We start from the raw sequence: 18,410 nt of genomic DNA on the forward strand, positions 1-18,410 counted from the left end.
AAAACCTTTGGAGGGAGTTGAAAGTCCGTGTTGCCAAGCGAAAAGCCAAAAACATCACTGCTCTAGAGGAGATCTGCATGGAGGAATGGGCCAACATACAGTGGGGCAAAAAAGTATTTAGTCAGTCAGCAATAGTGCAAGTTCCACCACTTAAAAAGATGAGAGGCGTCTGTAATTTACATCATAGGTAGACCTCAACTATGGGAGACAAACTGAGAAAAAAAATCCAGAAAATCACATTGTCTGTTTTTTTTTCATTTTATTTGCATATTATGGTGGAAAATAAGTATTTGGTCTGAAACAAAATTTCATCTCAATACTTTGTGATATATCCTTTGTTGGCAATGACAGAGGTCAAACGTTTTCTGTAAGTCTTCACAAGGTTGCCACACACTATTGTTGGTATGTTGGCCCATTCCTCCATGCAGATCTCCTCTAGAGCAGTGATGTTTTTGGCTTTTCGCTTGGCAACACGGACTTTCAACTCCCTCCAAAGGTTTTCTATAGGGTTGAGATCTGGAGACTGGCTAGGCCACTCCAGGACCTTGAAATGCTTCTTACGAAGCCACTCCTTCGTTGCCCTGGCGGTGTGCTTTGGATCATTGTCATGTTGAAAGACCCAGCCACGTTTAATCATCAATGCCCTTGCTGATGGAAGGAGGTTTGCACTCAAAATCTCACGATACATGGCCCCATTCATTCTTTCATGTACCCGGATCAGTCGTCCTGGCCCCTTTGCAGAGAAACAGCCCCAAAGCATGATGTTTCCACCACCATGCTTTACAGTAGGTATGGTGTTTGATGGATGCAACTCAGTATTCTTTTTCCTCCAAACACAACAAGTTGTGTTTCTACCAAACAGTTCCAGTTTGGTTTCATCAGACCATAGGACATTCTCCCAAAACTCCTCTGGATCATCCAAATGCTCTCTAGCAAACTTCAGACGGGCCCGGACATGTACAGGCTTAAGCAGTGGGACACGTCTGGCACTGCAGGATCTGAGTCCATGGTGGCGTAGTGTGTTACTTATGGTAGGCCTTGTTACATTGGTCCCAGCTCTCTGCAGTTCATTCACTAGGTCCCCCCGCGTGGTTCTGGGATTTTTGCTCACCGTTCTTGTGATCATTCTGACCCCACGGGGTGGGATTTTGCGTGGAGCACCAGATTGAGGGAGATTATCAGTGGTCTTGTATGTCTTCCATTTTCTAATTATTGCTCCCACAGTTGATTTCTTCACTCCAAGCTGGTTGGCTATTGCAGATTCAGTCTTCCCAGCCTGGTGCAGGGCTACAATTTTGTTTCTGGTGTCCTTTGACAGCTCTTTGGTCTTCACCATAGTGGAGTTTGGAGTCAGACTGTTTGAGGGTGTGCACAGGTGTCTTTTTATACTGATAACAAGTTTAAACAGGTGCCAATACTACAGGTAATGAGTGGAGGAAAGAGGAGACTCTTAAAGAAGAAGTTACAGGTCTGTGAGAGCCAGAAATCTTGATTGCTTGTTTCTGACCAAATACTTATTTTCCACCATAATATGCAAATAAAATGAAAAAAAAAACAGACAATGTGATTTTCTGGATTTTTTTTTCTCAGTTTGTCTCCCATAGTTGAGGTCTACCTATGATGTAAATTACAGACGCCTCTCATCTTTTTAAGTGGTGGAACTTGCACTATTGCTGACTGACTAAATACTTTTTTGCCCCACTGTACCAACAACAGTGTGTGGCAACCTTGTGAAGACTTACAGAAAACGTTTGACCTCTGTCATTGCCAACAAAGGATATATCACAAAGTATTGAGATGAAATTTTGTTTCTGACCAAATACTTATTTTCCACCATAATATGCAAATAAAATGAAAAAAAAACAGACAATGTGATTTTCTGGATTTTTTTTTCTCAGTTTGTCTCCCATAGTTGAGGTCTACCTATGATGTAAATTACAGACGCCTCTCATCTTTTTAAGTGGTGGAACTTGCACTATTGCTGACTGACTAAATACTTTTTTGCCCCACTGTATATATCTATTATAGAGTGTTATAGAAGGTCTCCTAAGAAGATACATATGTGTATCTTGTGTATGTATGTTAATATATAAAATGATTCAATTAATTTGCCTTTCTAACTAAACCCTGCGCCCCAAATTAATGAGACTGTTAGTTTGTGCACGACGCGACAATGTTCGCTGCTATATAAAACACTTAATCTTCATATAATTAATACATTGAGCTTGATTAGAAAAATACTGTTTTTTGTATCATAGAAGGCCTTTTTTAGAATTCAGATTTTTTGTTGGTCATCAGTCCATTGAGTTTTGTAGCCAATGCAGTAATAATAATATAATAATAATAAATTTTATTTCTATAGCGCCGACATATTCCGCAGCACTTTACATTTCAGAGGGGACTTGTACAGACAATAGACATTACAGCATAACAATAATCACATAGATCATAATAGATACCAAGAGGAATGAGGGCAGTAGCTGATGCATAGACAAGTAGAAGTAACAACAGTTAAGTAAGTGACCATTGCAGAAAGAAATCAGGACTTCTTGGTTAAGTCATGTCAGAGGGCAAAGGTTGGAAGAAATCCATAAGATAGATAATAATTTTGCTATACTCAAGCCTGGCAGCAAAAAGTACTAAAACATTATTGCAGAGCAAGCTGCTTGCACGTGATTGTACAGGTGCAGGATATGTCAGACACAACCTGACTGCCAGTAGAGAAGAAAACGCATGTTTATTGGTGGCAGCCGAATAGTCAAACAAGCCGTGTCGATATTAGTCTGTAGCGTGGTACTAAAGGAACAAACAAACACAGAGTCAGAAACAAGCCAAATGGGTCAATACCAGTCAGGAGCAGATACGCCAAAGACAAGAGACAAACAGCAGGTCAGGGTCCAAGCTAATTCAAATACCAGGGAGTCTAAACACGAAAGGGGAACACAGAGTCGGGATGGAAAGAGGGGAATAAACAGACACGGGTACATTCAGCAAAAGCAGCAGGACAAATCAGGGCAAGCAGAGTCAGCTACACACGCCGTAGGCAGAAACTATAACTGACACCGCCTGCAGGATGCAGTGGAGAGAAATAGCTGGCCTGAAGCCAGAACGAGGCAGAGAAAAGTTAACCCTTGACATGATCAGACCGGGAAAGAAAGACAGGATACAAAACCTGGCCTGGATCATGACACCCTGACAACGCTTCATCCTTTGTACCTTTATGTTATTGCTGGGTGTAGGGAGAAAACAGGAACTGCTGGGTCCTAGGAGTTCCAGTCTGTTGAGCTGGGAGGAGTCCAAATTTCCCCTGTAAATGGAGCTGGAATATTAGTAATAAAAAGAATGTACTAATATGTTAAAATGCCCATCCAACGGTGTTTTAAGTCCTTGAGGGGGGCACACTGTCTGAAATAAATAGCTATATAAAAGCAAGAAAAAATAAAACCAAACTAAAAAAAAAAAAAGAGAGAGAGAGAAAAACACAGCCAATGCCAATACAAATCGCTGTTTGAAGCTCTGCCCCTTTGGCAAAAAATATGTTTACTATATAAAAATAATTTCTACTAAAAGGGGAACTAAATTAAAATTTGTTTGTTGTCGTTTAAAAATATGTGAACAGAAAAATGGCAGAAAAATTAAGGCCCATGTATTGAAGGAAGGAGGAAACGTTTTTAAAAATATTTAGAGAATTTTTTTTTTTTTCACCTTTTATGAGGCTGTTGAGTGTGAGTCAGAAATATTGGACGTTTAAAACCGACATAAAATTAACTTGTCAAATTATGCATGGTGGCCAGCGTGATTGATAGATTTTTAGGAAAAGATTCAGTATAATTGCGTCATATAAATCATTACATGCTTTAGACTTCTGAGTCCAGCAGGTGGTCCGATCTGTGATTATTCATGATCCGTGCACTGACGCTTTTGCAAATAAATCTGCCAACCAAGTTATATGCTCACCATAGGTAATATAAGTAAGCAAGTAAATTACTAACCTGCGGGTATACTAAGTCTTTTCCAAAAATACTGTTATGAGCAAGACTGGTTTCATTAGGGAGAAGAGTTGCAGTTTCTTGTGTATAGGGTTGTGTGCCATGGTGTGGCTTCTCTAAGGGCTCGTTCACGCTTGCGATGTAATCGGACGAGTGCAATCTGACAAAAAATCTGATTGCACTCAGCCCAATGTTAAAGGGAATCTGTCACCTCATTTTTGCCCTATGAGATGCGGCCACCGCCATCAGGGGCTTATCTACAGCATCCTGTAATGCTGTAGGCAAGCCCCCGATGTAACCTAAGGCTACTTTCACACTTGCTTTTTTTTGCAGCGCGTTTTTCCCGCAAAAAAAACGCATGGAAAAACCGCATACAAATGCGTTTTTTTCAAGCATTTTTATGCGCATGCATGAAAAAAAAAGCAGCGTTTTTATGCGTTTGTATGCGTTTTTAGTGCGTTTTTACCGCGTTTGTGTTTTTTCCTACATTAGTTGGCCTCACCAAAGAAATCAAGATAGGGTTAGGATTAACACTAACCCAAACCATGACTTTACTAACCCTAACCCTAACCCTTAACCAAACCATACCAACCCTAACCCTTAACCAAACCCTACTAACCCAAACCCTAACCCTAAACCCTAACTAACCCTAAACCCTAACCCTTAACCAAACCATACTAACCCTAACCCTAAACCCCCTTAACTAACCCTACCTCTAACCTAAACCCCTAATTTCCATTGTGTAACCAATGGTCAACAAAAAACGCATGCGCAAAAAAGCATACATGAGCATGCCAATGCGCACCCATAGACTTACAATGGGTGTCTTGCTGTAGAAAAACGCATTGCGCGTGCATGCGTTTTTTTGAGGCAAGTCGGACGCCCAAAAAATGCAACAGGATGCATTTTGTGCGCCCGAGCGCACACCACAAAAAAAACGCATGCGCGTAAAAACGCATACAAACGCATGTGTATGCGCACATAAGCGCATCCCATGCAAAATGTAGGGAAAAAAAAGAGCATGCGTTTTTTAGCGCTAAAATACAGCGCAAAAAAAACGCAAGCGTGAAACCAGCCTAAAAGATAAGAAAAACGAGTTAGATTATACTCACCCGGGGGTCCGGTCTGGTCTGATGGGTGTCGCGGGTCTGGTCCGGCGCCTCAACTTCTAGCGATGATGTCCTCTTTAATTCTGCAGCGGCTTCTACGCAGGCGTACTATATTTGCGCTATTGAGGGAAGAGCAGAGTACTGCAGTGCGCAGGCACCGGGAAAGGTCAGAGAGGTCCGGCGCCTGCGCAGTGCAGCACTTTACTCTGCCCTCTGCAGGGCAGATAAAGAACGCCTGAGCAGGAGCCGCAGCAGAAGTAAGAAGGAAGGCGTCATCGCTACAAGATGGGAGAAGAAATTGCACAGCAAATTGTGATATCCAGTTTCAGCTATTAACCTTATATAAATGAAAAAAATTGCCGCTGATAAAAAATTACATTTTTACCACTAAAATGTTATCTTTCCACAGTCCAATATTGTAAAATTCTGTGAGGCACCTGTGGGTTCAAAAAGATCACTACACCCATAGCTGAATTCTGAAAGTTTCTAAGATGTGGTCACTTGTTGGGGATTTTTGTTGTACTGGCACCTCAGGGGCTCGGTTAATTGAGACCACAGTCTATTCAAAGAAAATCTGTTTTCCAGAAGCCAAAATAGCTTTCCTTCCCATCTTATCCCCCGTGTGCGTTTCTCATATTACCCCTTATGTGAATTAAAACTTTGAGGCAAAGGTAAAATTTCAGCACAAAAATTTAAATTTGTTGGGTTCACGATCTAATCTTATAAGAATGTTATCAGATTGGGCCATAAAAAAAACAAAAAAATTAAATGTTGATTGTGGGTTAAAAATGCTCATCACACCACTCGTTAAATTATGTGTGGGGTTTAGTTCCAAAATGGGTTCAGTTGTGTTTGTTTATGCTTTTTTGGCAGCTAAGGGGCTCTGAAAAATCAACATGGAGTCCAAATTTACACTTCAAAAATTAAATAATGTTCTTTGATTTTCAAGCTCTGCCATGTACCCAGATATTTGTTTGTGACCATATCACTGCTTTCAGAAGAAATTGCATAACAAATTATTGGGTCCATTTTCTCCTTTTACCCCTTGTGAAAATTACTAATTTTGGGCTAAATCTTTATTTTACTGGGAAAAAAAACACAATTTTTCATTTTCTCATTTAAATGTTATAAAGTTCTGTGAAGAACCTGTGGGTTAGAGATGCTCAGCACACCCCTACTTGAAATTCTTGTCAGGTCTAATTTATAAAATGGGGTCACTTGTTGGGGGGTTTCTGCAGTTTTTGCATTTAATTTAGGACGACAATCTTTTTAAGTCAAATCTGCGCTCCAAAAATTAAATGGTTCTGTTTCCTATTTAAGCCCTGCCATGTGCCCAAACATTACTTTTTAACCAAGTATAAGGCATCATTGCATTGGGGAAAAATTGCGTAACAAATTATGGGGTCTGTTATTTCCTGTTGCCCCTTATGAAAATTATAAATTTGGTGCTAAAACATTTATCTGGGAAAAAAAACTAATTTTTCATTTTCTTGTCCAGATGTTGCAGAGTTCTGTGAAATGCCTATAGGTACAAAAATTGTCAACACACACTGAAATGAATTCCTTGAGTGGTCTAGTTTCCAAAATGGGGTAATTTGTGGGGATTTCTGCTGTTTTGGTACCTCAGGAGCTCTGCAAATGCAACATCTTGACAATTTATTGCAGCCAAATTTATGCTCCAAAAAATCAAATACTGCTTCTGGGATATTGCAACATTTGGGAAAAATTGCGCATTAAGTTTTAGGTTCCATTTTCTCATATTACTCCTTGTAAAAATGAAAAATTTGCAGATAAAGCAATTTTTTTGTAGGGAAAAATATAATTTTATAATTCCCCTGTGCATTCAGGTGCTACACAGGAATTAGCATTGTTTCTGATAGCAGTTTAGAATAATATTAGGGATGTAGCTTTTAAAATGGTACCACTTCTGGCGGTTTTCCAATATATAGGCCACTCATAGTCACTTCAATAATGAATAGGTCCATAAAAAATAGGATTTGTAAATTTCCTTGAAAAAAAATTGAAAAATTGCTGCTAAATTTAAACCCGTCTAATTTCCTAACAAATTAAAAGGATGTTTAAAAAAATGATGATTGCATAAAGTAGACATATTTGAAATGTTATTGTAATTTATTATCTATTTTGTTTGTTAGGACTATCTGGTTTAAGCTTATATGTATCCATAGTTTGAATATTGCAAAATTTTCATCAAATTTCAGATGTTTTCATTAAAAAAACAAAAAACAAAATGTATCAACCCAAATTTACTGCTAATATAAAGTACAATGTGTCATAAAATAAAACCAATCTCGAAATCATTGGGAGAAGCATTTCAGAGTTATTACCACATATGGTTACATGTCAGATATGAAAAATGGGGTTTGGTCATTGAAGGGGTTCTCCAAAAATGTAATATAATGGATCCTGTCACATAATTCTAACAGTAGTCCACCCTAGTCACGTGTCTGGATGGGTTGCAATCTGAAGAAACACAGCTACTGGTACCTGTATTTCAATTGAAAGAGCAGCTGTATCATAAGCACACATATCAGGGAACTGTCAGAGAAGAGATATAACAGGAGAAAAAATGCATCTTCTTCTCTGCTGACTGAGCACAAATGATTTTTTTTTTTCTAGACTCAGTCCTCTGTGTGCAGACATCCAAGGAGAAATTTAATTTTTTTTTCCACAGTCATTCTTCGTCAAGTTTACTGATGTGTGCTTATGATACAACTCCTGACAGTTGAGACACAGGTCTCGGGAGTTGTGTTTGTTCAAATCTTCAGCCCATTCTGATACATGAAGAAACTCTTTAAGGTCAAAATTGGTGCATTCAATTACGGGTGATTTACCTTGAGTTAAACATTTGGACATTTACTAGTGATAGTTTCCTTTTCTAGCCGATAGTGGAGTAAGAAACTTGACAGAATTGAGGCCTTCTCTCTTTTTTTTGTACATTTCTACCTTCCCTTTTGGTTAGCATTTGACACGTCCTTGTTTAATTCTGGCTCTGTCATCGTTCTCATCTGGATTCATATGTCCTGCCATAAAGTTTTATGCTTTTTCGCTTTACCTTAGTAACCTGAACGTCTGCATCTATCCCCAACAAACGTGAAATAAAACCTCCTGTACACATGTAATTGAATTTGCTGAATGAGCTCATGACACGCTGTGGGCACAGCATGTTCTGTTTAGGTAGGCTCGCGCAGTTTAGACTTCCCCACAAATGTTTTCATGACTTAAATTGTTTGTTATTCGGAGACGGGCATATTTCAGACCTAAATGCCATCCCAAACACAGCACTGCGAAACAACAGTTTTCCTCTTTCTCTTACCTCGTAAATCTTTTCTTACCACATGACCCGGCTACAGATCTAGCACTCGGCTTGCGTCCAAGCCTCAGCAAGTAGGTTTCTCTCTAAGGTCCAATAACATAAACTGACTGTGTTTGAATGTAACACTATAAATGTTTTAATATAATAACACTCAAGCATGTAATCTCCTTTGCGTTAGGCCTCATTAGCAGCATTGATACGATGGGTAATTAAAACCAATGTTTCTCCAAGATCCATAGCTCATGCCATTTATGTAGAAAAATAACAAAAAAAATCTGACATGCTGGAAATTTTAATGATTTGACCAAAAAAGGAAGAAATCACATGCACATTGCCGCTACCTACCCACTGACAAGCCTGATATATGTCTCGCAATCACTATAATAAGGAATAATGGTAGCAAATTATACTATATATTTTATGTGTAATATTTATTCATTTACTATATATCATGTACTTTGTAGATACATTTCATGAATTATCTTCTACTGATCCTGCATTATAGCCCGGAGCTGTATTCACGATTCTGCTGATTGGTAAATTAAAAGAACTCGCTGACAAAGCCCTGTAGAGTGCACACCTATAGGAAGTGCGGTTTTTGTTGCCATTTTATTGTTGTTTCTTCTACCGATGTGTGTTTTTTTTTTATAAAGTATTTTTGACATTTTTCCATATTTAAGAGGTTCGGTAGCATTTTTCTTTTTTTTTTTTTTTTGATGTGTGATTTCAGAGTAGAAAAGTTCCAGCATTCATTTCTACCACGGCTATGTTTTCTGCATCTAGAATCTGCTATATTTTTAAAGTACCTGCAAAATGGATGAGTTTGCCTAAAGAAGAGCACTACGTGTTCTCAGGACCTATGTCGATAGTCTATGGCCACCAGACCGTAGCCCTACAAACCTCCTACATGCTGTCATCTTCGGTGCCTCTTCTGATTAGTAGCCCCAGTACAATGTTATCGTTGCAACTCGAAACGCACCTTATGTTGCACCGTACCTACTAATCAGAGCAGGCGCCGGGGATGCTCACAGGTGGGGAAAGGTTTGCAGGACTCTGGTCCGGAAACCACAGTGTCCCGAAGTAGCTGGTGGACCAAGATCCTGCTACAAATCTTCTTGCTCAACTTTGCCTGTCCTCAGCATGTCATTAACCTTTGCAGAAAACTGACTTTTTTGTGCTGATTTTTCCCATATAGTTCAATGGGGACCCTAAAATCTGAAGGTTAAGGGTCTGTGCACATGTTGCGGATTCGTCTGCGGATCCGCAGCGGATTTGATCGTGCGGATCTGCAGCAGCTTTCCATGCGATGTACAGTACCATGTTATCCTATGGAAAATAAAAACCGCTGTGCACATACTGCAGAAAATTCCGCGCAGAAACGTCAATTCTTTGTACGGATTCCGCAGCGTTTTTACACCTATTCCATTCTAGGAATCCGCAGGTGTAAAAACGCAGGCGAAATCCACACTAAATCCGCAGTAAATCCGCAGGTAAAACGCAGGCATTTTGACCTGCAGATTCTGCAGATTCCGCGCGGAAAAATCCGCACACAAATCCGCAACGTGTGCACATACCCTTAATCACTTACCTGGCATTCATTTTGTTGCATTTTGTAAGAACATTTCTGGAAAAAAAAGGCACTCAAATATTCATGAATAAGTCCCGAAGATATGCACAGATTTTGATGCGAAAATACTGCAAATTTTAGTATAGAAATCGCTGTGGGAATCTATGCGCCATTTATGCCACCTGGGAGCTAACGCTTTAGGCTGTCTTTATATGCTGCATATTTATTGCTTATTTTTCGGCAGTGTGTAAACCGCTTAGGCTAGTTTCACACTAGCGTTTATGAGCGCAGCGACGGCCTGCGCACGGCCGCCGCTAAGCCCCGCCCCCTGCCGTGCCTCCGCCGGTAGCTCCGCCCACCGGCGCATGACGCTGCATGCGCCCTGCGTCCCCTATCTTTATCACAGGGGGCGCAGGCCGTGCACAGTATGCGTTTGGCGGCGCATGCGCCTTTTTGACGGTGCGCCGACGCAACCAAACTGCAGCAGGTTGCGTTTGGCGCAGGTCGGCGCACCGTCAAAGGGACGCATGCGCCGCCAAACGCATACTGCGCACGGCCTGCGCCCCCAGTGATAAAGATAGGGGACGCAGGGCGCATGCAACGTCATGCGCCGGTGGGCAGAGTTACCGGTGGGGGCGCGGCAGGGGGCGGGGCTTAGCGGCGGCCGTGCGCAGGCCGTCGCTGCGCTCATAAACGCTAGTGTGAAACTAGCCTTATCTGTAACAAAACCTACAATAAAAATGCGCGTATTGAATGCTGATTTCGCTGCAAATTTTTCTGCAGATTTGGTGCATATTAACCCTTTTCTGTTGCACTGAATCTGAGCTACAGGACAATTTGTAAGGTGTAGATGAAATATGTTCAAATACTTAGCTGGTACTGTAACATGTGAACGTATCCTCACTTTATAAGTTCTTAGCTAAATTACTAGCGGTTGTGGTTGTGTTGACTAGCAGAATTGTGAATGGCATCTCAAAGCCAAACTAGCACTGACCTAAGCCATTCTCGCCTTGGGGAGCATTCACACAATGAGGTTAAAGTGTCACTGTCGTTTTAATTTTTAGATCAGAAATCAATACAACACACGATAATAAGAAACTTGATATATGTACCCTATGAGAGAAATTGACTTCTTTCTCCTCCTGAACTGATCATTCAGTCTCAAAATTGTCAATTTTTCAATGAATACAGACTTTCCCACAGTTGGTGCTCATAAAGTTTTATGGAGAAATGTAACTGTCATTTCAGGAGAACTTGCAGTAGAATGTCAGCGTCTGCCTCTTGCTCCTCCCTCCTCCATAGAATTTTAAAAGCACCAACTGCCATATCCTGTCTCAGTACTGGGCAAATCTGTCTTCCTTGAATACACACTTTAGGCCGGGATCCCAGTAGCGAATCGCATCTGATGCGAGAGCATCGGATGCCGCTGTGGTAATGATTTTCGGCTCCAGCTCTGCTGCGAGCGTGATCCGAGTGTCAGTTCTCTGTGCGCTGATCCTCTTGCATGTGTTTGGTACTGCATTCAATCTTCACAGTCTTCAGTCAGCTGAATATAGCTGAACTGCAATACCGGACACTACCATATGAAAGAGTGGACACTTTGGAATAAAAAAGACAACCTTTTTTCTAACCCTAGATAAAATTGAATCATTAAGAATTATAGACTTTATTTTTTTATTTTTTTTTTTTTAAATAGAGGAACGGGATTGCATTAAAAAAACAAAGTGTGAGTCATCTCCATCTCACAATCCCGTCGGGTATGTGCCTACATTCTGAAATAGCAGAGGTTTGGACGCAGCTCACCTGGGCTGCAACCAAAACGCTTCGATCTACAAAGGGACTGGGACTGGTTGGTGATAAAGTGGATTGGTCGTCGTGGGCCAGTTGAATGGCCATCAAGGTCTCCGGGTCTGACCCCCTTAGACTTTTATCTTTGGGGTCATCTGAAGGCAATTGTCTATGCTGTGAGGATACGAGATGAGCAGCATCTGAAACAACGGATACTGGAAGCCTGTGCTAGCATTTCTTCTGCGGTGTTGCCATCAGTGTGTCAAGAGTGGGAGAAGAGGGTTGCATTGACAATCCAACTCATTGGGCAGCACTTTGAACACATTTTATAAGTGGTCATAAAATTGTAAATAACTCATGAAAGAATAAAGTTATGTTATAACCAAGCACACCATTGTTTTTCTTGTGAAATTCTCAATAAGTTTACAAGCACAGTGGATGGGAATGAGAGAAATCCCATGTCCATTGTGCTTCTATTTGATGCTGTGTAACCTCACCAGCAGGGTGGGTTTACGAGCCGCAGCATGTCAATTTCCACAATAGAAATGTATTGGATGCAGTAAATCCACATTGTTCAATGAACACATGTGAAAAAACGCTGCATCCAAAGGGCTGCTATTTCCTGTTCGTGGGAAGGTATCCTCCCTGTTTGCTGAATCCCCAGCTGGTATCTACGGGGTGGCCCATCTATATGGATCCACCTAAATAAAATGGGAATGGTTGGTGTCATCAACTTCCTGTTTGTGGCACATTAGTTTATGGGAGGGGGAAACTTTTCAAGATGGGTGGTGACCATGGCGGCCATTTTTGAAGTCGTACATTTTGGATCCAGCTTCATATTTTCCAATGGGAAGAGGGTCATGTGACACATCAAACTTATTGAGAATTTCACAAGAAAAACAATGGTGTGCTTGGTTTTAACATAACTTTATTCTTTCATGAGTTATTTACAAGTTTATGACCACTTATAAAATGTGTTCAAAGTGCTGCCCAATGAGTTGGATTGTCAATGCAACCCTCTTCTCCCACTCTTGACACACTGATAGCAACACCGCAGAAGAAATGCTAGCACAGGCTTCCAGTATCCGATGTTTCAGATGCTGCACATCTCATATCCTCACAGCATAGACAATTGCCTTCAGATGACCCCAAAGATAAAAGTCTAAGGGGGTCAGATCGGGAGACCTTGGTCGCCATTCAACTGGCCCACGACGACCAATCCACTTTATCACCAACCAGTCCCATTTTATTTAGGTGTATCCATATAGATGGCCCACCCTGTACTTCTTGGCCCTACAAAAAATATCAGCTCAGCCACTCACTAGCTGTGACCGAGCTCGCCCAGTGATTGGCTGCACTGGTCACAACTCTGTTTTTGACATCCTCTTTATTAATACACCTGCGGGCAGCATCAGACTAACCAGTAATATTGACTCTGAGGCCCACTGTTCATCTAAATGAAAATCTTACATTACCCTCATTCACATTTTTACTTCTGCTTTGATATAATAATAAACTAAATAGTTTGCTAAATCAATGATGAGATGTTAGTTTTATCAATACATGGTGAGTCAAGTGTTTTGTGCCAAAAACTGCTCATAAAAGGGGATTGGGATCAAACTACTGCATAGAGGCCCACCTGGGGATTCTCCAGTTCTGCTGTGGACCAGTCCGAGCGTTCCCACATATCTGGAAAGTGGGGTAGTTTAATGAAAACTTTCTCCATCATTTCTCAATGTATAATTCAGTGTCAGTTCTCCAATTCTGAAGTGATCGGCCGTACTCTGAGCTTCCGGTAGGTATTTATGTAGCTGCACTGACGGAGCAAGTAATTTAAAGCATTACGTATTTAGTCTCAATAGTGATTGCTTTTCATTAAACCAGATGAGTTTAGCAGTTGAACTCCCAATGTTACAATTTGTCGGGGTCAACCTCCAGAGTATTTACACTCAACCTGGTGAAAATAACCTGTCTGATTGGGTTGAGGTCAGAAGCCTCTGTGACAGGGAACGCTGAAGGAGCAGAATAATTTACTTTACCATTTCAGACGGCCTGAGGTCGCCTAGAGTTTACGGAAAGGAAGAACCATGTAGAAGCAGTGGAGGGTTTGATTGTTTCTTTTTTTATGCTTGTTTTCCTGATTGCTCTATCTGGATGGCTCCACCATAGTTTACAAAAGCTGCTTAGAAATTGTTTAATGGCAGCATTATCCAGATACCTTGGGATAACATTATGTAACACATTATGTCTTCTGGGGGCCACAATAACCACCCATCAGCTTCTTTTTTCTGCTTGATGAATTGGGGAATTACTTAAGTTACAGGATACAATGATCAGTATAATAAAATAATTTCAATCATAGTTTTTTTCTTGACAGTGGAATGCCCATAATATAGTATCAACCTCTCTTCCACTTAGCAAAATCAGTCTGCAGCCAATACGTATGTACAGTATCCTGGATTTTATGAAATTATAACATTATTAGCTACTCTTTACAAACATCTGGAGTACATGCCCATCCATGTCAGTACTTACACTTCTCGCTGACAGGGACAACAAGTGTGAATTCACCCCATTAAAAGTCCATTAACACTCACCAATTATTATCATGATTCTCTTGTTTTTGAGCAATGGTAATAATAAAAAGATCAATCATGAAATGAACATTTATAGTGAGATTCCATAAAAAACAAACATTTTTTGGGGGTATCTCGATTAATAAATGTATTGTCACAAATCCATCTCTCAGGGTGTCCTAGGGACGCTGTGAATGACTGCTGTGCCATCCTATGGGATCAGGGGCTGGCTGAGCTGTCAGGATTGTGAGTGACAGCTCTACCACTCAATCTGAGGCAAAAGGTGTATTGTGGTTGACAGCTCAGCTGTCCTATCTGGTTGGGCCTGTGGGATCTCCTGCAGGTGTCATCTATTCTGGGTGATTACATGGCTATTTAGCACTCTGTCTATTGTCAGACCTTTGCCAATTGTAGCTTTGCTCTAGGTGTGTGTGTTCTTGCTCTGTTCTCTAAGTTGTATTCTGATCTCTGTTGCCAACTTTGGATTTACCTTTTTGACCATCCACCTGACTTACCCCCTTTTCTTGATCTGCTACTTTCCTGATTCTCTGACCTCGGACTGTGATCTGACTACGCTTTTTGTCTTTTTCCTTTCTCTATTATGGGCCCTCTCGACTATTATTCCTCACGGTAATTACATGATTAATGATTAGCATAACTTTGAGTAGTAACTAGCGTCACATCTATATATGCGGCTTGTTGGAACATTTGTGTTAAGCCTGGTCCTGGTGTTCAGTGGTGCGGATTGTGTTCCCCAGGACTTCCTTAGGGAAATATTGGAAACGCCCTCTTACATACCATCAACCACTGTATATGAGTAGTGTGCTGTGGGATGTTCTACAATCACTTATCACTAATCCCTACGGGATTAGTGACTCCGCTCACTTCTTTAACCTCCTCTTCATCTGTCTTCGCTCTGTTACCCTGAAGGAAGGAAGGTGGTGCTCATTTTCCTCGGAGTGGCTGTGCAACTGGTCACGGCCATTCACATTATCATACCTTTTCCAGCAAAGCGGGATGCAGCACAGTCGGCAATTTAGAGAAAAGCTGACCAGTATCCTGAATTTGAATGCAATGCTATACACATTTTTCGAAAGCTGATCTTTCTGTGCCAGGACCCTCTGACTTTAGGGCTTGCACTAAAAAATATATATATTTTTTATGGCTTCTTGCTCTTTCTCCTTGAGCGCTGCCCTAGGCACTGTACCGCTGATACCTTAGGCAAAATAAAACCCTCTTGCCATTTCTTATCCAAACTACTGGGGAGGACAATTATAACTGAACATGGCCTTAAAGGGTATTTATTTGAAAAGAGCCAGTTACAAACTATAGAACCCCTTAAAATTGCTTACTATTCCTACCAAGTGTTCTGATAATAAAAATAATGAAGAAATATTTTATCCTTTCGTCGTCATGCAAATGGTCCCATACTGTACCTTATGTGGTCCTAATTTTACATATGTGTATTCATATACTTATTTGTGTGCATATGGAAGTAGTGAAATGCCTGTATAGGCGTCTGTCTCCCAAAAGATCCAATCATGAGAAATCTACTATAGAGGCCAAATACAAATCAGGCTGGAAACACATTAGGGGACAAACCAGTCCAAATGCATTGACCTCTTTTAGTGACGGACAGACTGTTGTTGTATTTGAACTATGGCCATTGGTAATAACGCTCCCAGTAGGACACATTCTGGAGACATTATTTCATGATGGTACCTCTTCCATGTGTGTTGCAGGGAGGTAACCAGACTGCTACTGTTATTGCTCTCTGCTCAATGAGAGATTTCAATCTTGCGCAAGAAACATGTCAGCTGGCTATAAGAGACGTCGGAGGGCTTGAAGTGCTCATTAATCTGTTGGACACAGAAGAAATCAAGTGTAAGGTATGGAAGGTTAATAAATGTGCAGGAGTATTATAAAATATTTCATAAAACTCATACAAGCTTATAAAAACATAACCACACAAAATATTGGATTGTCCTGAATTCACCTCTAAGGTTTTGCTAGGGTAAATTATGAAATCATTCATTACCTTATTATTTTGCCTATAGTTTTGCACATATTCTGTAGCACTCTATGGAGACTGTCATACGTGACACATGCTATAGGGCCAATGATGCAAATTGATCTATCACTCTTCACAATCCTCGGAACTCTGATAGAAATGAAAGGAGAGAGCTGCGACTGCTTGGATTTGCCATAAATGTAAAAGATTTGGATATTACAAAAAAAAATTTGGACTCTCATGAATCAGAATTTTTTTGTTATTAGCTCCAAATGGCATCTGAATGCTGATATCGCGAGGGCTTGGAAAGTGGTGAAAAAAAACATACTCTCCTTGCTGCTCAAAGGCCCAATATCTGGTTCTCGGCGCAGCTGCCTCCAACTCTTATTTCTTTCAGGACCTCACATACAATGTCTTTTTTGGCTCTTCTGACATCTTCACTCTTCCCTGGAGCACCAGAAGCCCCAGTGCAGAGTCTAGATGCCGGAAGAGCTGAAAATAACATTACACGCACAGTGCCGAAGGAAAGAAGAGGCCAGCGGGAGCTGTGTGGAGGACCGATAGGGAGGTAGAGAGCTGTGGCAGCTAGACAAGAGGGTCGTTTTCCTGTTTCCCTACGTTTTTTATGGTCCAGGATCTGAAGAGAACCCCGAGCATGATGAGGAACATTTCACTCACATTGAATAACTTTATTGTAAAATGAATTTCCTATCCAAATTAAGGCGAATCTTCTCATTCGAATGTCTGCAGATTCACACATCACTACAAAAGATGGGAATAACACTGAGTTCTGTTTCTTATAAAGTGCTATGCGGTGTGGTGGGGCAGTTGACAAGAATGCAACTTTTTATGATATATCTTGTTTTTTTACTAGATTGGTGCTTTGAAGATTTTAAAGGAAATTAGCCACAATTCACAAATCAGAAGTTGTATTGCCGATCTTGGCGGGCTTCAGACCATGGTCAAGATACTTGACTGCCGGGACAAGGATCTGAAATGCCTGGCAGCAGAAACTATTGCAAATGTTGCCAAGTTCCGGCGAGCCAGGCGCACAGTGAGACAGCATGGTGGCATCAAGAGGCTGGTGAGTACCTTGTCCTTGTGATAGTTATAAATCACACATCTCTATTTTCACATTGCACCTCCTGAAATATATGAAGGCATCAAGTCCTCTGATGTCCCCTTGTAAAAATGCATTAGGAAATAAAAAACAAAGCAGCATATAATTCTCAAGATATCGATCTACCGTGCAGAGGAATGATGTCCCATCTCTTTTTAGCCCAGATGTCCGAGGAAATCTGGAACAATTGGCAGCTATGCAAACTACTGCAGATGAGCAAATCGACTAACAGGACCGAGGTCAGTCTTCTGTGGCCACCGGCTGGAAGTTCTAACAGCCGGCATCCCTGTTTCCTCTATTAACTAGCCGGCGTTGTGTGTGCCTCATGCTGCAATGATGACATTGCGCTAGGATGACTAATCAAAAGAGGAACAGGGGATGCCAGCAGGTAAGAGGCGATTAACAGCAACAGGCTTCCGTCTGGTGGCTACAGAATAACTCATGTGGCCAAGTTTTTACCTGATTACAAGCCACCACCTCAGACCGGAACGTATTTCACCCCGAAGGTTCTTACAGCAGAACAGCATGTCATATACACCTGTGTTCCTGCAAACCAAGTGCCTTGTAATGTCTGTTAAGTGTGGGTGAGCGATCGGGATCAAATTTATAATACATTTGGTCAGGTGGACGCTGACAACAATTACCTGTTAGCAGACAATTTATAGTATGTTCCCACGTTCTATACATGCAGTAGATTTTACGTCCAGATTTTTTGGGTAAGTAAATCCTTTTACAATACCAGAATTGTGTATGAGATTTTATCAAGTCTCATGTTTTGGCTACAGAAAGAATTTGCAATATAAATTGGCACAGCAAAACAATCTTTGCATGGATGCTATCTCTTGAAAAGCGGAGATTGAAATTTGTGGCACATCCGTAATATTTCTGCAACAAAATCCGCAGCGTATTTTACCAG

At 40.9% G+C, this 18,410-nt stretch overlaps 1 protein-coding gene across 2 annotated transcripts in view; it reads left to right on the forward strand.

Annotated features, from left to right (window-relative positions):
* Nucleotides 1-18,410, forward strand: part of ODAD2 (outer dynein arm docking complex subunit 2) — a 228,821-nt gene that overhangs the window by 93,778 nt on the left and 116,633 nt on the right. For both annotated transcript variants that reach the window (XM_073581730.1, XM_073581731.1), the window contains 2 exons: nucleotides 16,106-16,252; nucleotides 17,249-17,458. In XM_073581730.1, the coding sequence (XP_073437831.1) occupies nucleotides 16,106-16,252; nucleotides 17,249-17,458 (357 nt within the window). The remainder of the gene's footprint in view (nucleotides 1-16,105; nucleotides 16,253-17,248; nucleotides 17,459-18,410) is intronic.

Source organism: Dendrobates tinctorius, unplaced genomic scaffold, assembly GCF_039654945.1.
Source record: "Dendrobates tinctorius isolate UK_male_01 unplaced genomic scaffold, ASM3965494v1 ptg000070l, whole genome shotgun sequence".
NCBI lineage: Eukaryota > Metazoa > Chordata > Amphibia > Anura > Dendrobatidae > Dendrobates > Dendrobates tinctorius.